Source organism: Chinchilla lanigera, unplaced genomic scaffold (genome assembly GCF_000276665.1).
Source record: "Chinchilla lanigera isolate Chin_1 unplaced genomic scaffold, ChiLan1.0 scaffold00025, whole genome shotgun sequence".
NCBI classification, from domain to species: Eukaryota; Metazoa; Chordata; class Mammalia; order Rodentia; family Chinchillidae; genus Chinchilla; species Chinchilla lanigera.
Window position 1 is genome coordinate 21,992,159 of NW_004955426.1, and position 23,743 is coordinate 22,015,901.

The 23,743-nt window shown below is 36.4% G+C and overlaps 1 protein-coding gene across 2 annotated transcripts in view; it reads right to left on the reverse strand.

The window, feature by feature from the left end:
* Nucleotides 1-5,049: 5,049 nt before the first annotated feature.
* The window catches only part of Nup155 (nucleoporin 155kDa), a gene marked incomplete at its 5' end in the record, with an annotated part of 59,998 nt that continues 41,304 nt past the window's right edge, over nucleotides 5,050-23,743 (reverse strand). Inside the window, 12 exon segments of one of the 2 annotated variants that reach the window (XM_005386214.2) lie at nucleotides 5,050-5,677; nucleotides 6,474-6,580; nucleotides 8,124-8,260; nucleotides 10,366-10,476; nucleotides 10,878-10,998; nucleotides 12,579-12,692; nucleotides 13,589-13,718; nucleotides 15,344-15,498; nucleotides 16,173-16,277; nucleotides 16,481-16,634; nucleotides 22,462-22,597; nucleotides 23,372-23,510. In XM_005386214.2, coding sequence (XP_005386271.1) covers nucleotides 5,539-5,677; nucleotides 6,474-6,580; nucleotides 8,124-8,260; nucleotides 10,366-10,476; nucleotides 10,878-10,998; nucleotides 12,579-12,692; nucleotides 13,589-13,718; nucleotides 15,344-15,498; nucleotides 16,173-16,277; nucleotides 16,481-16,634; nucleotides 22,462-22,597; nucleotides 23,372-23,510 — 1,548 coding nt within the window. In that variant the 3' untranslated portion in view covers nucleotides 5,050-5,538. 2 annotated transcript variants of the gene reach the window in all.

Below are 23,743 nucleotides of genomic sequence, written 5' to 3' on the forward strand. Positions count from 1 at the left end.
GAGGCCACGCCCACTCGCCACCGAGCCGCGCAGGGCGCGCGGTTGCCCTCTCCTCTCTCCTGCTGCACCCCCGACCTTCAGAGGCCCCAAAATAAAGGGTTTGTGCACTGGCCCTCCACAGACCAGGTAGGCACGTTAGAACACACAGGGAAGACATTTTTCTTGATGGCTAATGATACTAAACATTTAAAAATATATTCACTGACCATTTGTATTTCTTCTTCTGAGAAGGGTCTACTCACATCATTTGCCCATTTTAAATGAACGCGGATGTTTCTCCAGCATCCTTTTACGAGGACTTCTTCAGTATATGTTTTCAGCACCTTTGTGTAGAATCAGCTGGTGTAGATAATGAGTTTACTTCTGGGTTCTCTATTGTTTCATTGGTTGTCTGTTTTTATGCCAATAACTTGCTGTTTTGGTTACCACGGACTCAAATTTGTGGTCCTGCCACTCCTCTGCAGTAGCTGGATTACACAAGTGTGCCCCTACATTGTTTAGCTTTGAAAACCTGGCCATTCCCAGTCCTCTTATTTCCCTACGACCTTGTTAAGAAAGTCTGCAAGGAATCTGATTGGGGATTGGGACTGCTATATCTGTACGAGAACTCTTGTATTCCCATCCAGGAATGTATTTCTCAGTTCAATTTCTTATAGCACTCTTTTGTAGTTTTCAGGTACATATAATTTCTTATAGCACTGTTTTGTAGGGGTTTTTTTGTAGTTTTCATACACATTAAAATTTGGCTGAGAATGTATTTAATTTCTTATAGCACTCTTGTAGTTTTTTTGTAGTTTTCATATGCATTAAAATTTGGCTAAAATTAATCCTATTTTATTGCTTTTGGTGCTTTTTTTTTTTTTTTTTTTTTTTTTTTTTTAATTTGAGACAGGGCTTTCCTGTGTTCTTTAGCTGGCCTCAATCTCCAGGCTCAAGTGATCCCCCTGCTTCAGCCACTTGAGCTAAGGTTACATAACACTGCTGTCCCAAGCTATTTTAAACTTTTTCATTACTTGTTGCTATTATAGAGAAATTGATTTTTATACACTGACTTTATACACTGTGACCTTTGTAAATCTTAATTCTAGTTGCTAGCTTGGGCATTTTCTATGTAAGATTTTCTACGCAGATGACTGCTGTGAATAAAATGTTTACTTCACCTTTTCTATTTACATGTCTTACATTTCTTGTTTTCCCTACTGCACTAGTCAGGATCACCACACCACATGGAACAGAAGTGATTAACATCCTTGTTTTGTTCCCAACTTTAAGGAGAAAACATTGTCTTTCATCATTAAGTACGGATTTTATGTTTGTCACAGATGTCCTGCATCAAGCTTAGTTCCCTTTTATTCCTAGTTTGCCAAGCATCTGATTATGGTGTGTCCTGGTCTCATATCCTGCTTTTCATCAAAGCACAAGAACTGAATGGTAATGCAGGTGGACAGGTAAGAGGCGATTTGTGTGTTCAGCATCTAATTCTTTAGGGACATCCTCTTTTCCTGTTCCACAGGCTTTAAGTAATAAACCTGTACCACCCTATTCTAAGACTGAATCCACTGCATCAAAGAACTTTAGTTTTTTGTAAGTATGTTTGGGTTAGAAGTGTCAGGCAGCACTACCCAGTCTCACAGGGGTTAAGAAGCAAACTGCAAAGAAAGGTGAAATGTGAAAAGAAGTGAAGTAGACAAAAACCCTAAAGATACTGAAACTCTTGATTTAAACATGTGGACGAAGCTCTGTATTTGGCCTTTTTAGTTTTGAGGGCCAATACATTCTTCTTGTGCTAAAACCATTTTTTTTTAAGACAGGTTCTCCCTATATAGTTTAGACTGGTCTTGAATTCACTATGTAGCCCAGTCTGGCCTCAAACTTGTGGTAATCCTCCTGCCTCAGCCTCCCAAATGCTGAGGTTAGAAGTATGTACACCACTGTTTTCACCCGCAATGAAGTCCTTAATGCCACTCTCTGAACTTGTCATTGCTTGAGGAAAAAGGTAGGGGGATAATATATTTAGATTCAAATTTTAAAGATCATTCTGTCCTCAGTGTAAAAATAAAAAGAATGAAGGTCAAACTAGAGGCAGAATATCACTTAGGACAACTACTGGAGGCATCCATATAAAATAGGGTAACTAAAAACCTAGTCAGACAGTTGGACAGATACAGGGATAAGAAAGAGACTTGCTTAGAAATTAGTGACTAATAGGTTTAGAGGGACAGAGAAATGTAAATATGATATCCCTATTTCTGGTAAGCAAGAGTAGACAGAGCGCAGGAGAAAGGGAGGAGCTCAGACATGGCGATGCTTCGACAGACGTGTTTTGGGAGGGCATACAAGTGTGGGCTGTCCCTAAAGAACATGATGTGAGCTCCTGGGTCCCATGTGATAATTTAGTTTCAAGGAGTCCGCTTGCTGACAGAAGCTGCTAAAAGCGTAAAACACATGACATAATCTTAAAATAAATGTTTAATTTCAAACATGTTGTTATGCTGCAGAAATGTTCATTTCAATGAGAAACAGTAAAAAAGTATTATTTCCATCTAGTATTCGAAGCAGAACAATAAAACTGAGTAAAAAATAGCCTTAGTTCTTACAAAATCTAGGATTTGAGTCTTACCATGTAGCTTCTTCTCATTTATATATGAGAACAAAGTTTAGAAGACAAAGATTTACTACTCAAAAATATTCAGAAAAAAATAGTTTCAAGAGAATTTAAATGGAGATATTGATAAAGAATAAAAGGCAATTCTAAACTTTCAAAATCTTTGGATTTTGTTTTATTCATTTCCTTATGTAACTGTATTGTTATAATTTTTCCTCCCATGAATAGGAGGAAAAACATAAAGGCAGCAAAATACCTACGGAAGAGGATGAATAATCTGTGAGATTAAGTCAACTACAAAATATATAAAGTAGAGAAATTCCTGTGATTAGTAGTCAGATTTTCGATGAACTAAGAATTGTAACTAAAGCAATGTTAAACATATATCACATGCAAGTACAGTCAGTATCTCATACCTTGCACAGCTACTAAAATTCATTTTTGTTTCCTAACCATCCTGCTATACAACAATCATCTATTTAAAACACAACCACAGGGGAGAGGCGAGAGAGGTGTAAAGGAGGGTAATGAGGGTGGATATGATCAAATATGTTACACACATGTATAAGGAAGTCAATGAAACCCAGTATTGTATAAAATAGAGTACTAAAAAAATAGATATGTTAAAATACCAGATACCTTACAACCAAGATCTTCAGTGACTCCCCACTGCCCACAGTGAATACACTGTCTCATAAACTATGTTCTAGCAATGATTCCCTACTTAAATGTTTAAATGTCATGATAAGGAAATGTGCTGAGCAAACACCAACTACGAAGTATTTTTTTGTTTGTTTGTTTTTGTTTTTCTTCCGGTACTGGGAATTGAACTCATGACCTTGCACTTGCCAGGCAGGCGCTGTGCCGCTGAGCTAAATCCCCAGCCCCTAACAGTGTATTTAATGGTGGATGAAGGTGCTAGATCCATACAACTGCAAGTGTGACCACCAACTGCCAGGACAGGTATCCATGGCAGGTAGAACTCAAGAATCTAGTTTGCTGGCTGTCTAGGTAATTCTTCTGAAGGCTAAAATTTTAGAAACACTGTTTTAGAAAATTAAAAAAGAAGAGGTCCTGATTTGTTCTCTTGGGCTTACTTCCAGAAGGTACTGCGAATATCTGCTATGGGGATGGACTTCTTAAACCCTTTGAAATTGTGCTGTGTGAATAAATGGGATGTTCGAATTTCTTAGACACGGCAGCCTACAGCCCCTTTAAAAGATGTACCTTCAATATTATGAGTTTACTTAATATAACAAAACTGTAGCTACAGATATGTATTTCTAGCAGAAAAGGAGTCAAACATAAATTAAAGCATTTAGGCAAGGCCACCCATCATTTTAAGTACACATGAAAATATTTAAATTTACAAAACTGATAAATACATACTATACATTCATTCTGTATATTTAAAAAAGACTAAACTTAAGGAAATGAAAAGCTGAAAAATATGAGAGGTAGTAGCACTCAAGGAATGATTTTTTAACCTTCTATTTAATATTATACACTGGAAGACTGTAGGAGAAAGGGGAGTTAAATTTTCAAGAGAAAAAATGTGGCAGAGGCAGTTCTATGACCTTAGGAAAAGATAAAAGTGAAAATATATCCAAAATATATTTTAAAAATTGTTACACATGCATTAGTGACAATAAACAGAGGGTAATTAATTGCCTTTGGAGAATGGAAAGAAGTCCAGGGTTTTACAGTTTTCAGCTCCACTTGTTAGCACTCTTTTCAATTCCCTTGTTGCCATGATTCTGAAGTACTTGCTCAGTAATTCCAAGTGTGCGGAAGTCAAACTAAACACTACATCATTAGTAACTTTGCTTTATACGCTATGCGTATTGGGTAAAACTAGTGTATTAGGGGTACTGTAGAGAAGGAAGGTGGAGGAATAGCAGGGGAAAATCACTCATTCCATAAACAGTGGGAGCAGCAGTACCTGCTGATGGAGTTTTAAAACTTGATGTGCACCCAAACCCTCAGAGGGCTTGTTGAAACAGAGAGCTGGGCCTCACCTCCAAAATTTCCAACTTAGTAGGTCTGCAGTGGGACCAGAATCTGAGTTTCCAACAAATTCCCAAGGTGAGGGTGATGCTGGTCTGGCACACACACTTTTGAGAATCAATGCTCCAAGGGAAACCATAGTCACAAGCACAGGGAGCCAGGTGGACAGGAGAAGAAGATGGTCCCCTCCCGAGCACAGCTGTGCAGAAAGTTAGTGATGATCATAGCCTGCTCATCTGATAAAAGCAGGAGTTGAAGAAATGTCTTTACAAAGATAAACTTTTTAAAAAATACATGTCATTTGCCTATTTAAGGGCAGCTGTAGAATCCAATGTTATGAAAATGGACCTTGTTACCTAGCCTATTTAAGTCTATACATCAGAATCCTTGGACTAACTTGAAAATGGAAAATATAAATACAAAATATCTGGCTGCAGTAAAATTCAAAAGAAGGATATCTTTAATCCTTGTGATGAAATCATACATAATCTTATTTCACTTGTTTCTTTTACTTTGTTTTTTTGGAAACAAGATCTTGTTATGTATTCCAGGCTGGCCTTGAACTTGCAGTGATCCTCCTGTCTCGGCCTCCTGAATGCTGGAATAAAAGGCAGGATACTCTTCTCTAGCCAGTTCTTTCTTAAACCAATTATTACTTTTGTGGTGTTAAGAACTGAAACCAGGACCTTATACATGCAGGGAAGCCCTCCTCCATTGAGCTATACTTGCAGCTGAAATTAATCATTAAAAAACAAAATAGTAGCCATACAAATAACTTGTTTGGCAAATGTACTGTTTGTACACTTGTTAAAAACATTTCCATTGAAACTGAACCTAAATTCTCAGATTTAGAACACTTGATGTAAGGACCCAGCTGAGCCTTTATTTTACAGATCAAATGCATGGATAAAAATACATTACAATAATTAATGAAGCCGTTCTAGTTTTGCTTGGAGAGATTTAAAATTCCCAGTGATGGCTTGTACTGCTGAAGAAGAGCTCATGGACTGGAGCTCAACCAGATAACCACAAACAGCATCCAGGCAGAGATTTGTAAATCTTCTCCTATGAAGAAAATGATACTTGGTCAACTATCTATACAGTCAGAAACATTACCTTCTATACAGCTTCTCCTCCAATTTCTGCTAATCTTACTTATAGTCCTACAGAAAAACAAAAATCCCATGAGTAAGTACATGTCAAATATTGGACAAAGAAGTAGGAAACCTAGCAGGGAGGTCAATTATCAATTTTCATTTGAAGATTATTACAATAAGAAGGAAGCAGTAAGGGATGATTCCTGTTAATATTAAATTTCTTACAGTCTTTTGGCCTTTTCAAGAATATCCTTTGAAAAGGGCCGATATTAAAAAAACACATAACTGAAATGTCTTAGTCTTAGGTCACTAATTCACAGCACAGCCAGGTGTGGTGGCACACCTCTGTAAGTAATCCTAGTACTCTGGAGGCTCAGGCAGGAGGATCGCCATGAGCTCGAGGCCAGCCTGGGCTCACAATTGAGTTTAAGGCCAGTTGGAACTATGTAGGGAGATCCTATCTCAAAAATACTACTACTATTACTACTACTAATAATAATGATGAATAAAAATCAAAGGAGAGTCATATGTTGTATCTTAACTTGTAGAAAAGATTTAGGGACAAAAGTTGAAAAATTTAAAAAGTTTTCATAGGAGGTAATGGATGTCATTCTAATAATTATTGATAATGTATGTAAGAACTGAAATCCCCTCTACTTCTTTAAAATCCCCTTGCTCTTCTTCTATGTCTTTAAATGTGTTACCCAGTTATTCATTAAAAGCATTTAAAATCTTCTGTAGAATGTAATATTTAATTCAGTTACCTCTCACAATTGAAAACTTGACTAGGATTCTGAACATATCTTGTTAATAGTACATGGATACAATCCAAAAGGTGTAATGGCTTCTTTACTCTGTTCCAGAATGGATCCTATAAAGAACATACACATTTTTGTAGGCAAATCATACTAACTGACTTTTCAATCAATTATGTTAAAGGGTTCAAGCAAAATCTATTACTATCAAGAAGCATTAAATATAGTTATTAAATTATATATGTGGCTATGGTTAACATTTGAGGAAACATTAAAAAATGTAGTGTGAGGCCCGGGGTACAGCGCTGCAGCGTAGCACCTGCCTGGCAAGTACAAGGCCCTGAGTCTGATTCCCAGTAAACAAAAAAAGAAAAAAAAAGTATTGTGTTATGTGTTTTGGCACACGCCTACAATCCCAGCAATTTGGCCGACATCAAAGAATTGCAAGTTTGAGCCTGACCAGGGCAACACAATGAGACTCTGCCTTAAAATAAAAAATAAAAAGGGCTGGTGGTGTAGCTCAGTGACAAGAATGCTTCTGAGCTCAATCCCCAATACTACCACCAAAAATAAATAAGTAAATAAATATTACAAAATACAGAATCTGATAAGGTTCAATATGGTGAGAAAGATCATTAAGCACTGATATGTTTGATGAGGTTACACAGAATAAATACAGTGTTACTTTATCTTTAAAAGTAATGGGGCTGGAATATTGCTCAGTAGTACAGCTCTTGCCTAGCAAATCCCTAGAACTGGGGAAAAAAAAAAGCAAAATCTGACAATGCCTACCTAATGTGCTTATCCCATAAGCTTGTTTAGCATATTCTACCAAAAGTATATGTTTATTAAAATTGAAAATATTGCTGGATGTGGTGGCATACACCTATAATGAATCCTAGCACTTGGGAGGCTGAGGCAGGAGGATCATTGCGAGTTCGAGACCTGCCTGGGCTACAAAGTGAGCTCAAGGCCAGCCTGAACTACATAGTGAGACCCTGTCTCAAAAAGACAAAAAAAAAAAAAAAATTAACATGTCATTTTTCTCATGATACACAGCACAGCAACTGTCATCATTTTTAACGGGCAAGAGTATAATTTCAAACACTCAACTGTTTTAGCTAAAATATGAAGTGTTCCCCTAAACACTGAGCCCAGTGCAGCAGTGGCGAGGCAGGAGAGGGGGGCCTCGAGAGGTGACTGGATCATGAGGGTGCCACTGTAATGCACTGATGACTTCAGTGGCTGAAAGGCTGTGAGAGGTGGGGCCTCACTGGAAGAAGCAGTCACCGAGGCCGTGTCTCTGCAGGGCATCTCTCATCTCAGGCTTTCCCCTTTCGCTCTGCTCACTGGCTGCGTGAGCTGAGCAGCTTTCCTTTGCCATGCCCTTCCATCTCAATCCTTCTACCTTGAAGCCAGATGGACTGAAACCTCTGAACCAAGAGCCAAAATAAACTTTTTCTCCTTTAAATTGTGTGAGTCAGGCATTTTGTCCCAGCAATATAAAGGTGCCTAATGCGTCAATCACTGAAGCGAATCTCTGCTGCAATTCAATTAACTCTGTTAGACTAAGTGATAAGATACTTACAATCACACTATATCTAGAAGAATGAATTAAATAAAATAATTTTACTTTAGTATACTAAGAATTGTCCTTACCCGTGACTTGAACAGCTGATCATAAACTTCCAGCAGTCTAGGTAATGGCACTCCAATTTCATTCATAGTCTGTATTACAAAGCCCACATCCCAGTTCAAAGTACAAACTTGCTGCTCTAAGAACTGGATAATAAAATCTGGGAAGGGAAAAAGATCAGAAACTTGAAGTTTTAACTCTTGATACCAAAAGGAAGGTTTCAGTCATAACTAAGTAGTTTCTAGGGGGAATCTGAAAACAAATTTCAAAAAACTTTGGGGAGTTGGGGGAGCAGCAGCCCAGTAATAAGAGTATGTGCTTAATATGCAAAAGTCTTTGGGTTCAATCCCCAGCAGTCAGTCAATCAATAAACACTGAAGAGACACACACCAGAACAGGCAAATTTAGAGACAGAAAGTAGATTAGTGGTTGCCTCAGGTTGAAGGCTGAGAAGGAACAGGAAATAAAGGGTTTTAGGAGGGTGATGATAAAAATGTCCTAAAATCAGACTGCAGTGATGACTGTACCACCACTCCATGAATATAATAAGACCATTAAATTATACATCTTAAAGGTATTTTAAAGGTATTAAGAAAGGCTTCAACATCTTAAGGAACTTAGAAAATAGAGAAAGGTACCAAAAGAACATAAGAGGCTAATCAAAACCTCACTGCAGAGAGGACCTGATAATTTTTAAAAATATTTTTACCTTTAAACCATATCTGTGAGCACTTGCCCAGCATGTGCAATGACCTGAATTTGATCCTTAGTTTCACAATATAAAAAAGTTGGAAAAAAATCTGTACACTCAATTTAATAATTTTTCAGGAACGGCTACTGATTTTAGGCATCCTCATTTTAAATTATTAAATATGGTTTTTTAAACATACTATCCCTCAGATTTGTATTACTTACCTTGATGGCTCTAAGTCTGTGCCATTCTCACTGTCCTATCATAAATAAGATCTTTAATGGTAATGACCCAATTTATAGTTATGGTACCTGAAATCTTTAATGACCAACATAAAGGTCCATGGGCAACAGCAATCACTGAAGAAATAGACACCAAACCTGTATAAATTGTAGAACTTACCACTGAAATACTTACAGTAAATTTTTTAAAAATCCAAAAACTCTAAGACTTGACCTAGTTTGAAGTCCCTGGGTGCTTGTTTGCTGTTAAGAAACTGATAGAAATAGGAAGGCCTCTTCTACTCCAAAGAGTAGTTCAAAATTTAGGGGAGGGCATGTGGGGGAAGGGAGGAGAGGGAAAGAACTATAATGGCACATTCTGAACATTTTTATGCTTCTAAATATTTTCATTAAAAAAGGTGCTAATACTCTACGGGTGTATTATCATTGCTTCCATTTTAGGAAAAACTGTAGCTTGGCAAATGGCTCGTAATAACTAGAGTTACCTATGCAATAACTATAATCACCATATTTGGCTAAGAAGAGTTCAAATGACAGAATTTTAATGTAACTACTTGCTATTTAACTGTATGTCCTCAACATAACAGACAGCAGCTGAACCAATTACAGATTATCAGCCATTTTCTCTCCTTTTCACCAACCTGCATTTGGTGACCAGCAGCATCAGCACGTACAGTCTATTGGTCAGCACAGTTCCAAGATGGTTATATAAACTTGGTAAAGAAAATCTCATTCTCAATTATTAACAAATTCAGCTATTCTTTAGAGATCTTTCTTTTTAAAGAGAATTAAACTGCTGAGCTTCAGTAGCACAAAAGACAGTTCACATTTTATTCTAAAGATCTTCTTCTTTTGTTGAGACAGGGTCATGCTGTGTAGTGTGGGCTGGCCTTGAACTTGCTTATAGCCCAGGCTGGCCTTGAACTGAAACTCACAGTGATCCTCCTGCTTCACCCTTCTGAATGGTGGGATTATAGGTGTGTCTCACCATGCCTGTCTAAAGATCAGTATTTTTCAGTGAAGAAAACCAGTCAAGGCTGGAGATATAGAGCTCAGTGGCATGGTGCCTGCCTGACAAGTGAGGACCTAAGTTCAATTTCTAGTACCAAAAAAAAAAAAGATACACAGTTGAATGAAGAAAACCATCAAAACAGAAAATAACCCCGAACTTTGAAGGCTGAGAATCTGAAGCAAGGCTGGGTTACACAGGACCTCAAGGCCATTATGGATTACACAGTGATAACTCTGTCGCACAGTAAACCAAAGTCAAACCAAAACAAAACAAAAAAAATCTGGAAAATCAAACACAAGGGCACCTAGGGTACTGCTTACCTAAAGGAAAGAAGCGAGGTGTGCCGGCATAGATTTTGCCAAGGAGGATGATCTTAAGACTAAGAGCGCGCATTCTGTCTGAGGAGTTCAATGTTACACTGTCACTCAGTTCTGGAAGAGACAGACACATCAGTAGAAACCCAACTTATTTTTAATGTGGAATGCTTACATTACCTATTTAATTCAGTTTCAGGGTACAAATACTTCACAATTGATATTTACATCAACTCATTAACTAGCAAATTCTGTGTTAGTGACTAATTTCTCTTCTTACCAGAGTACTAGTTATGAGATCCTGAAGGAGGTACCTCAGATCCCATACTAAGCAGAATAAATTATAAAAATGACACATTCTTTTCATTAGCATTCTTAAAAATATTCACTGGGCTCACTCCCTATAATCAGCCCTCCAATACATGCAAATGCCCTCCACCTACACTCTACTTAGGTGTGCATTCCTCTACCAAATCACTAAATAGTGTACACTAATTTATATATACACGAGCACGTACCTTTTTCTATGATATCTTGCCAAAGTGTCTGCACCAATATAGGATCTGAGTAACCAGCACAGTGAATTATAGCAAGTTTACACTCTGCAAGTTTAAATGGGTCAGCAAATTCCCCATAAAGCTGTAGGAAAAAATCCCAAAATGAAACATCTGACCAGGGTGCAACATTCAGAGTTTAACAGTGAAGTACTCCTGAGCTAAGAAATTAGGGCATGGAAAAGCTGGCTGGGGAAGTAGGCACAATGTGTTAATTACAAAATCCCAGGGTCTGTGTGCAGAACAGTCCCCAAAGCCCTGCACAGGGACTTCTCAAGAACTTAAGCAGGTTTCTGATACGATGGCCTAGACCTGATGTCAGCCTCAGGACTCGGTGAGACAAAAAGGACAGTCTATACTGAGTTCTACCAGTGTTCCTCCTTGCACGGTGGCCCACCCCACGCTGTGGGGTATACTTCTTTTCCTGTCTTTACTTGGCCCATACGAGCTCTGCAGACCTTGTTTCCTTTACTACTTTCAACGAAACTGCTAGTTTGTGCTTGTCTTGACCAATTCTTTTCTTATGACAGAAAGAACCTAGAGACCATCTCCACAAAGAGACTTGAGCACCCCAAAACTCAGTAAACACACTCAAAATTAAAAATAATCAAGTATTTTATCTAAAATATCTAAAATATGATATAGGTTGAGTAGCCTTCTGGCAAAATGCTGAAGAGAAATGTTTCAGATTCTGAAATATATGCATATATGTAATATCTTTGGGATAGGACCCAAGTCTAAACATGAAATTCATTTGTTTCATATGTATCTTTTACATATGGCCAGATGAAAATTTTACACAATATTTCTAAGAATGTGGTTCAACAGTGACTCAGCACATGAGCATGGTACTTTCCATCTGTGGTGTCATGTCAATGCTCAAAGTTTCAGATTTGAGCATTTTGGGTTAGGATGCTCAACCTATATTGAGATAGTCATAACCCCAAGTAAAAAATGGTGAACAGAGGTAATTTTTAGTATGTGTGCCTTTTGTAACTGGCTAGGAAGGGGATGCTTCAACGATATTTCTTGTTGAATTAGTGTTGTCTGAACTGTGGGTTAGGAATCATGGGAATAATAACAAATCTCAAGGTACTGTAGGATCCTTGGAACTATGTCCAAGAATAACTAAAGTAACTGCTAAGAAGGAAACAGCAGGAGAGGGTTGGAGAGTTAGGAAAAGTTACTTTTTCTAAGGCAAGAAGCAAGGCCATAAACTGTTGGTTTTATATTCCTACATAAATATAGGTTGATAGGTTCTTTATCACTACTGGCCTGGCAGGAGCATCTCTGCCTTTTCTAGGAGTCAGACACAGCAGCTATGATCTGCCAGCCCACTGACAAGCTACCAAGGATGAGTTTTTTTATTTTACAGAAATTGGTTGCTGGGGCTAGTGGTGCATGCCTGTAATCCCAGCACTTAGGAGGCTGAGGTAGGAGTTATCATTGTGAGTTTGAGACCAACCTGGGCTACAAAGTGAGCTCAAGGCCAGCCTGAACTGCATAGCAAGACCCTGTCTCAAAAAGATAAAAAAAAAAAAAAAAAAGAAGAAGAAGAAAAGAAACTGGTTATTCTTTTTCATGAAACAAAAAGCAAAATACAAAACAAACAAGGAAATTTTAGAAATAAAGTGACCGCTATAGGAATTACCTGTTTTTTATTACCTTAGTTATATCCATTAGCTCAGAATCCAGTTGAGAAATTGCATCCTGTACAGAGGAGTGATGAGAATACTGACGTTGCAGTGTCTCCTGTATTTGAAGTTGTATCCTAGCAACCTAGTTTGGGCCAAAAACAAGATGTCTTACTTTCTTTATGATAGATCAATATGTATTCAGAAGAATGACCCCTAGACTCTGAGTTTAAATTTGCTAAAATAAAAGTAGCACATAAATATTTCTTTTATAATAGATCATAAATCATCATAAAAGACATCATCTCAACAGGAAGTGACAGACACAGGAAGTGTATTGTGACAGAGAACTTTTGCTATCCCACAACATTATTACCTTCCATGATGAAAGCCACAAAAATGGTTTGACTAGACTTCTCAGCTGCTTATATAGGAAGGTACAGCCCTGTGACTAAATTGTCTTCAAGGAATGAGAGTGGAAGTATGTCATGTTGGGTATCGTTTTTGAAAAAGTAAATGTGCTTCTTATATACTTCTGTTTCCCTATTCTTTGTCAGATAAAGCAAAGGCCTCAGGGAATGGTAATACCAGAAAATAGAACTTGGGTCCGTAACTCTGCTGTTCAGAAATACCCACTTGATTGCTGTGAAAGGGAAATAGGTTTTACACTTAGACTATTGTAAGTTTATTTTTGTCTTAGTTAAGGCAGGTTAGCTTATTCTATGTATTTACTTATTAGCTTCCAGAATACATGGTGACTGCAACATAAACCATTTGCTACTGGAAGGGGTGGAAAAAACCTACAGAAATTCCACACAAAAAAACTCATGAATTACAGCAATGTTTCATGTCTCAAGTAATGGTATCCTACAAAAATCTCTTTAAGATTTACCTAAACATAAAAATAAATACAGATAGGTGGAGACTAGAATCAATAATGACTTCAATAGACCTATCATTGACCAAGGGAAGACAGGAAAATCAAATAACTTTGTATGTTCTATTGTAGATAGATACACCTTAAGTATCTTTAGTACTTACTTCCATTTTTTCTTCTAATTCATGAAGGAATTCACCATCTGCAGCTATTGATGAAATGGCAGTGGAACTTTTGGCACTAAGAATGGCTCGAGCAATGTATTCTAGTCGTTGCTGAAGTGAAATTTCTGTGCTGAGAGAAAACCTTTAATTTCAGTTACACAATTTCTTTTTTTTTTAGTTACACAATTTCTTAAGGACTAAAGATACAAATGTCAAGTAGAATGCACTATTTTAAACCAAATGAATAGAAAAGGTCATCTAAAACTTGAAAAAGTTAATAGATTTTTAAAGTAATAAATGTACTGTAGATTTCTAATAAGAGGTTCACAATTTTAGGCAACTAAAGAAATGTTCATATCTAAAAAGTAGCTTATTATAAAACATCAGTATATATATGTGTGTGACACACACATGCATACTTTTTTTTTTTTTTTGAGACAGGGTCTCATGTAGTTCAAACTGGCCTCATATTCATGGTAATCCTCCTGCCTCAGCCTTCCAAGTGTGGGATTACAGGTACGTGCCACAATCCTGTTAGTACATTAAGTTTAGTACATTAAAATTTAGATCCTAGTGCGTACAATGGCACAGGCCACAGCTACTTGGCATGCTGAGGCAGAAAGAGCACTTGAGCCCAGGAGCTTACAACCAGCTTGTCAGCCTTAGTCCTTTTAAATCCTCTATCAGACCTAACTCTTGACATCACAAAGCAACTTGGCATTCAAAACAAAGTTGTTACTTACACACATATACACCAATACTTCCTATTTGGCATAACTGAAATTGTTTTTGGAAGATCTGAACTTTGGGAAGGATAGGAGTTTTGTCTTAAATAAGACTAAATGAAAGGTCTTGGACATGCTAAGCATATGCACCACCAGTGAGACAGGTAGATACATTGCTCAGGACAGCCTTGAACTCCTGCTCCAGTGACCCTCATTTCTGTCTCCTCAGGAGCTGGACCTATTAACACATGCCACCACGCCTGGCTCCAGAATTAAACTCTTTAAGCAATCATTCTTATCAGTATGACTCATTATTAGCTGTGCTGCAATATTTTTTCTTCCTAACTTAACTAATCCCCAGCTTTCAGAAACAGCACTTGTACATTATTATTAAACCCAAAAATTCCACATGAAAACAGTGGCCTAAACTAATGACCTGTCCAATATTTTATTAAATGGTCTTTAATATTATAATCTAGTTAGAAACTCTCATGCTTATCTTAACAGGTTTCTTAATGCTTTAAGATTTTTTTCACTATTTTAAGCTAATGTGGGAGCAGATGAAATTTGTTGAGAATCAGTAAAACATTTAAAGTGATAAAACCATTGTAAGATAGTTTTTGTTCTTTTAAGTAAGAATGATAATCAACTGTTACTAGGAGAGTGAAAAGACATGGTTTAGAGTATTTCAGTTTGAATAAAGAGGATCTAGTGAGTATTCTTTTTTTTTTTTGTTTGTTTGTTTGTTTTTTTTTTCTCCGGTACCGGGAACCGAACTCACGACCTTGCGCTTGCCAGGCAGGCGCTTTGCCGCTGAGCTAAATCCCCAGCCCCTAGTGAGTATTCTTTTAATGCTTCCCATGTATTACAACAAAAAGAAAAAAAAAAAAACTGTAAAGTTTAAATAAATTCAAGTAAAGGTGTAAAAATTCTAATTATATATATATGTCCTGAGGAAGTTTTATTTAATCTGTGAAATCTGGATGTAAATCAGTTGATTACTCTTCACAATGAAAATATTATCCTATACCTATGCATGTCGGCCAATTTGGATAGGACACGAGCAGCACTGCTGAAGCTTCTGTTCTTCTCGTAATACCGCCATAGTAAATCCATGTAACGAACTTTGTTTTGATCCACTTTGGCCATTCGGACTAGATATGGCTCCAGAAATGGAGAGGCAATCTAGGAAGTGTACAATTATTCAGAAACATTTTCTGATCACTTAGCTAGTTTTTAAATAGAAAATATAACTGTAAAGAAACTACAGTTGTGCTTTGTTTTGTAAAAACAAAGCAAAATTATAATATGACATAAAAACCAAGAGTGCAATATTTCTCACTGTAAGTGCATTTTATTTTACTATAGTCAATGAAAGAGCTTCTATTAATTATACTAGATTAAAAGTGATTTAACACCAAATTACAAAACTTTTAATAAACTCTGAGAACACAAGTACTGGTTCCTAGACTCTGAGCTCAAAAGCACTCCAAAAATTATTAAATGCCATGTGCTCATTTTATAGACTGAGGAACACTGAAATTTACGATTAGTAAAATGACATGTTTGAAGTTACACAGAACTGAAACAAAAATCAGATTTCCCACTTTATAATCCAATGACTTCTACCCCACAATGTAAACTATCCTAATCAGCTTCTAGAATAAGATTAAATCAACAATCTACGCTGCTTCTCAGGAAAAGATGTTATATATTTCCTTTACATTAATACCTGATACACACACAATGCAAAAGTGAATTTCCTATAACTCTATACATATTTAACTCAATGAGCCATGCTACTTTAAATTTAAATGAACGTTAACAATTCTACTATAAATAAATATATTTTTTTTTACCTGTAGCAGTTTATCTGCAAGGTCAGCTTGTATCAGCCAATTATAAAGGGCAATACTAAAGAGCTCATCTTGGGATCGCTGTGCCAATTTAATCATTTGTTCAAACTAAAATAAATAAAACAGCATAATTAGCATACAAGTTTGGTTCCCAGACATCCTAATCAATCTTGCCCTAAACCCCAAACAAGGATAGAATTATTAAATGGTAACTTCTAAGGGGTACTGTTTCCCAAGATAATTACGTACCACTACCATGCAGAACTTCTAAAATAGTAAATGTTCAGAATGAAAATACACAGAGTCCTTACATGATGTCCTGCTTCTTCATTACTCAGCATATTGGGATCCGATGATAACACAGGAGGACCAGGCTTTTTGGGTACGCTAGGAGACTGAGGAGCAGCCTTACTTTGATTTACCAGTTCCTGAAGTGTATCTGTAATGCACTTATAAGCTTGTAGTCTGAGAAAGAGGATGAAAAGGAAGCAGTTACATTATTTAACCAGAAAGGAACTGATGTTACTAAATACATACAAGAAAAAATATGCAAAAGAACATCAACATAATTTAGAATATATATATTTAGGGCTGGGAATGTAGCTTAGCAGCATAGCACCTGCCCTGTGTTCGATTCTTGACACCAAAAAAAAAAAAAAAGATATGTATTGAATATTAAAAATAATACAAGACAGGTAGAAAGGCATATGCCTACAATCTGAGCTACTTGGGAAGCTGAGACAAGAGGATTGCCAAGTTTGAGGCAAGTTAGTTAGACCCTGTTTCAAAATAAGAAAGTGCTGGGGATGTAATTCAGTGAATGACAAAATGCTTGCCTAGTGTACACAAGGACATGGGTTCAATCCATACTAAGAAAGAAAAGAATACAAAAACCCACAGATGGGGTTTCAAAAACATTTAAGAATTTTTAAGAATTTTTTTTTCAGCTGGATACGGTGGTACATGTCTGTAATCCCAGCACTCAGGAGGCTGGGGCAGGATTATCACTTCAAGTTCAAGGCCAGCCTGGGCTACATAGTGAGTTCAAGGCCAGCCTGAACTGTATACCAAGACCTTGTCTCAAAAAAAAAAAAAAAATTTCTTTTTCAGAGTAAAATTTTATCTCAAGGCTTAAAATTAGAATTCCTGCAACCCTCTGCCCTATAGGAGAGCTGACACACACACACCGTGAGTAGAGCACAGGGCACCAGCGGCAAAGACTAACCATTAGACCCAGTCCTGAACAACGGAATCACTCAGGGAGACTGGAGCAACCAGATCCCACAACTGGCAAAACGTTTTGGCAAAATACATATCCAAAAAACATTTTGGATGCGAGATATATGCATTTAATTGTTTAAAAATAATTTGGATATTGCCTCAATATCTAAAACATGTCAGGTAGCTTGTTCTTCCCCCAGTATCAGACATGCTGTTCTACATCTCTTCTAGTTCCAAATGAATTTTAGGACTGTTTTCACTAATTCTGTGAGATATGCTCTTGGAAGTTTGATTGGAATTGCATTAAATCTGTATAACAGTTTTGGAAGTATGGCCATTTTCACTCTATTGGTTCTTCCTACCCAGAAGAAAAGAGTATCTTTTTATTTTCTGATAGCCTCTTCAATCTCCTTTTTCAGAGTACTATAGTTTTCAATATAGAGGTCTTTTACTTCCTTTGTTAGATTGATTCCTAGGTATTTCATTTTTTTGGATGCTATTGTGAAAGGTGTTGTTTCCCTAATTTCTCTCTCAGTGAGTTCGTTATTTGTGTACAAGAAGGCTATTGAATTTTGAGTGTTGACTTTGTATACAGCTCCGCCACTGAATTTGTTTATTAGATCTAGCAGGTTTTTAGTGGAATTTTTGGAGTCTTCTTGGTAGAGTATCATGTCATCTGCAAATAATGACAATTTTAAACAATGTACTCCAAACTAAACAATGGGTTACAAAAATTCAAGGAAGAAATAAAACCGTTTGTAGAACTAAACAATAAAGCCAATAAAATATGCCCAGAACTTATGGGACACAATGAAAACAGCCTATCACGGGAAGTTTATAGCTGTGAATATATCACAAAAACAGTGTGAGCACAAATATATAACCTAATGATGTACCTCAATCTAAAAAAACAAGGACCATCCAAACCCAAAGCTAGTATAAAGAAGGAAATTACAAAAATCAGAGGAAAAAAAAAAAAAACAAAATTGAGACCAAAATTTTGAACCAGAGTTGATTCTTTGAAAGAATAAACAAAATGGACAAAGCCTTAACCAATCTAACTAAAAAAAGGAGAGAAAAGACCCAAATCAATGTAATTAGAAATGAAAAAGGTGAAATCACAGACACTGTTGAAATAAAAAAATTATTAACACATACTATTAACATGTACTACACACAAATAATAAATTGGAGAATTCAGAGGAAATGGATAGATTCCTAGATACATAGGCATTATCAAAATTAAACTAACAAGATCTTTTTGGTTTCTGGGGACAAGATTTTGTTGTCTAGTTCAGGCTGGCCTAGCACTCACTATGTTGCCCAGGCTAGCCTCAAACTTGCGGCAGTCCTCTTGCCACAGCCTCCTGAGTGCTGGCACTACAGGTGTGAGCCTCCATGCCTGGCTCGATTTTTCTTTTTAACAAATCTTAAAATCCTGAATAATCCAAAAGAAGGCAATGAAATCAAAGAAGTAATAAATACCCTACCAACTAAGAAAACTTCAGGTCCAGATGGGTTCACTGCTGAATTCTAAATACTTTAGGCAAGTTCTAAAACTAATATGCCTCAAGCTTTTCAACGAAATTGGAAGGGAAGGACTATTCCCAAAGTCATTTCTGGAATTATCTTTAATTAACCCAATTCCCAAACCAGAGAAAGATCTAACCAAAAAAGAAAAAACAAACAAACAAAAAAAGACAACTATAGACTACTCTCTTTAATGAATAATCCTCAACAAAAAATTGGCAAACAGAATGCAATGAATCATCAAGAAGATCACACATTTTGACCAAATAGGTTTTATCCCAGGGATGAAAGATAGGTTCAATAAATGTAATACATCTCATAAATAGAAGGAAGAACAAGTTCTCATGATGATCTCTACAGAGGCAGAAAGAGTCTCTGACAAAATCCAACATCCTTTTGTGATAAAAACACTGAGGAAAACAGATATTAAAGGACATTTTTCTCAATCTGATAAAAGCCATTTATGACAAACCTACTGCCAACATCATGGTCAATGGGAAAAAATTGAAAGCTTTCCCTCTAAAATCAGAACTAAAACAAGATGCCCTCTATCACCACTACGTTCAAGACAGTACTTAAAACACTAGCAAAAGCAATTGGGAAAGAAAGAGAAGTGGTATGTAGAGGAAAGGAAGAACTCAAATTATTATTTGCAGGTGACATATTCTTTACATAGCAAATTAAAAAAAAAAAAAACAAAAGAATCTTAGAATAAGCAAATTCAGTAATGTACCAGGATATAAAATCAATACACAAAAATCAACAGCATTCCTTTATGCTAATAATGAACCCACTGAGAGAGAAATGAGGGGGAAAATACCATTTACAATAGCACCAAGAAAAATTAATTACTTAGGAATTAACATAAGAGAAGTGAAAGATCTGTACAATAAAGACTACAACTTAACACACACACACACACAAACTATAGTACTCTGAAAAATGAAATCAAAGTGGACATCAGAAAATCAAAAGATACCTACTGTTTCTGGACAGGCAGAACCAATATAATCAAAATGCCTGTACTCCCAGGACTTATACAGATTTCACACAACCTCAATCAAAATTGTAACAGCACTCTTAATTTTTTTTTATTTTATTAGTATATGTTTGCAGTTCATGCAGTTTACAATGATCTTGGGGTAGTTACAGGTACACACAACAGTTTCTTCCTTTTGTTTTTCATCCTTTTCCTTCTCTTCCCATTTAATTTATAGAACTGGAGAAAACAATCTTAAAGCTCAGATGGAGGGCTGAGGATGTGCTTCACTGGCACATGGGTTCAATCCCAGCACCACAAAAAAAAAAAAAAAGAAAAAAAAAAGAAAAGAAAAAACGCATATGGAACCAGAAGAGACCCAGAATATCAAAAGCAATGCTAGGCAAGAAGAACAAAGTGGGAGGCATCATACCCCAGACTTAAAATTATAAAGCCACTGTGATAAAAACAGCACAATACTGGCAGAAAAACTGACATATGAATCAAAGGAACAGAACAGGGGATACAGAAACAATTCCAAGTACATTGAACTATTTGATCTTTGACAAAGGGTCTGAAAAAACACACTAGAAGAAAGTCTCTAATAAATGGTGTTGGAATAACTGACTACATGCAAAAGATTGAATCTAGACCTGTATCTCTCACTATGTATTAAACTAAAATCAAAACAGATCAAAGAACTAAATATTAAACCAGAAACCAGACAAAATAGGTAAAACTCTTGAGGTTATAGGCATAGGTAAGGACTTTCTGAAGTGAACCACAATTGCATAGAAAATAATTCAGAGAATCAACAAATGGGTGGATATTAAATTAAAGGCTTCTGTACAGCAAAACAAACTATCAACAGAGCTAAAAGACAACCTACAGAATGGGAAAAAAATTTTCCCAGTGATACCTCAGAGAATGCATATCTAGAATATATATATATATGAAGAACTCAAAACAATCACCCCTCCAAAATAGAAGACCCAATAGAAAAACGGGCAAGTGAAATGAATACACATTTCACAGATGAAGTAGAAATGGCTGGTAAATACATAAAGAAATGCTCAACATCACTATCCACTGGAGAAATGCAAATGAAAACAATAATGAGATTTCATCTTACCCTGTAAAAAATGGCCATCACAAGAAATCAAGTAATAACAAATGCTGGAGAGGCTGCAAAGTAAAGGGGACCCTTCTATACTGTTCGTGGGAACATAAACTAGTATAAGCACTATGGAGATCAGTATGAAGAGTCCTCAAAAAACTAAAATGAGAAATTCCATTTGACTCAGCTATTCCCCTCTTCAAATACCTGTCCTCAAAGAGTTAAAGATATCATATTGCAGAGATACATGTACACTCATGTTCACGGCTGGACAATTCATAGTAGCTAAATCTTAGAACTGGGTTATATGTTCATCACCAGATGAATGGATAAAGAAAATGTGGTATTTACACACCATAGAATACTACCTGTGCCATAAAGAAGGATAAACGTGAGTCATTTGTAGGAAAATGGATATATTTTGAAACCATAATGTTAAGTGAAATAAATAAATGAAACACACAAGCTTACGTATCTCACTGTTTTATATGAGAAACCTAAAGTAAAAGTAAAGAGCAAAATGAAAGACAGATGACAGCAAGCAGGAAGATAGATCATCAAAAGGGAAAGGGATTAAGAGGGAAAAGAGGAGGGAGGAAAGGGTAAGAGATGAAAAAAAGGATTTGGAATGTGTTATGTACATGTACCAACTCCATGCAAGGAATGTACATATTATGTACTACAAACATAAAAAAGTAAAATTTTTTAAATAAAAAGGAAAGGGAACAAGGGATGGGTGGAGGGGGGGGAGGGAAGGGAAAGGCAATGAAGAAGGAATTAAAATATATTATGTACATGTACTAATTTCCCACAAGGAATGTAAACATGTACTACACACATGAATAAACTGAAGTAATAATAATGATTAAAAAAAGAAAGAGATGTGATTGGCTGTATATATACATGTGGTTTTTAGTTACATGGCTATGTTCTCTGAAAAATCAACTACATAACTGTGATTTGTGACAATTTTAGTACATACATTATTAAATATATTAAAAAACAAACACTGTCACTGTTTCCTTGCAAAAAAATAAAAAATTAGACTCTCTGAGGGCTGGGGATTTAGCTCAGCGGCAAAGCACCTGCCTGGCAAGTGCAAGGTCGTGAGTTCGGTTCCTGGTACCGGAGAAAAAACAAAAAAACCAAAAAAAAAAAAAAAAAAAAAATTAGAATCTCTGATGCAGGCCTTGATAAAACAGTAAGTCTTTCTTCTGTTTTTTGGTGTCAGGAATCAAATTCAGGGCATCACACTTGCCAGGCAGGCACTGTGCTGCTGAGCTACATCCCCAGTGCACAGTAAGTCATTTTAAAGTAAAAGCATGATCAAATTTTGATAGGTGATGTACTCAAAATAGTATTTCTCTGATAACATCAATCAACACTTTACACAAGGAAACCCCTGCATCTGTAAAGATGGCATCTGGGAGGGGACTAGAACTCACCTTTCTTGGAAAGCCTGAAGTCCAACTAAGTCCTCCTCTGGTTCTCCATGTTTATAGAAATGAAGTCCAAGACCCTGAGGATCTTTTTTCTCTGCAGCAGTAAGAGAGAGTTCCACTACTCCCTCATAAAAACGCACTAATGGGAAAGAAAAAGGACAAATACTGAAGGCTGATTACTAAGTTGAGTATTATTTTCCTTAAGCTGGCATATAAAAATAATCATTAAGGGGCTGGGGATTTAGCTCAGCGGCAAAAGCGCCTGCCTGGCAAGCGCAAGGTCGTGAGTTCGGTTCCCGGTACCGGAGAAAAACCCAAAAAAAAAAAAAAAAAAAAAAAAAATCATTAAACCTATGTCTTCATTTTATCATCAAATATTTCTGATGAGTCTTCCAAAGAAAAAGGACCAAATATTCCTGAAAGGCAGTTATTAAATAAATCTCTTCACTGGAAAATATTTTTATATTTAAAATAACAGAAAGGAGGGCTTCAGTTCTTTGTGGCAGGCAGGGAATCTAAGAATTCAAAATAATTCCTCTGTTAATAGTTATAGGCATTATTCTATATTAGATTTGATTTAAAATAATTTTAAAGGAAATAATTTTCTTTTTAAAATTAGTCAAAAAATATGTGTAGCTAGGTAAAGTCTGAAACTCTAATGGTAAAAAGTTACATAATTCCAGCTAGGGGGTCCAAGTTAGTGATAAGAGACTTGCTTCCCAAGCACAAGGCCCTGAATTTAAACCCCAGACATGGAAGGGAAAAAAAAAGTACACAATTCAAGTTATCACTTGGACCACTGATCCAAAGGAAGATTCAGGAAAAACCAGGTTCTTCATCACTGTCTTGCTTAATCTGCACACTTGTCATTTACCCTCCGAGCTGAGTAGAAGATAAGAAGCACATTTTTCACCTTGTCTGTACTGAGCACAAACATTGGCAAGGTCCACTTGATTGCTGATTTTCTGATACTCCCTCAATGAATCCCTTAACATTCTTTCCTTTTCAGTCTTACTTTGAACTTGTCGGGAATGCTGGAGAAGCTCATTTGCCTAGAACAAGATGTCAAGAACCCAAAAAGTACATAAGCAGATTAATACTGTCAACATTTTTAGTCTATATCTAAATTTATATATGGTTTATGACTGCTAAAATTAACAAATCTACAAACTTCTTTATTTTAGGCAGAAAAGTTTTGGACCAAAAAACTCCTACCTATTCTTAATTCCTCTCACAAATATGTTAAGCAAGACAGACTGTCTGGTAAGTATGTCTAATCAATACA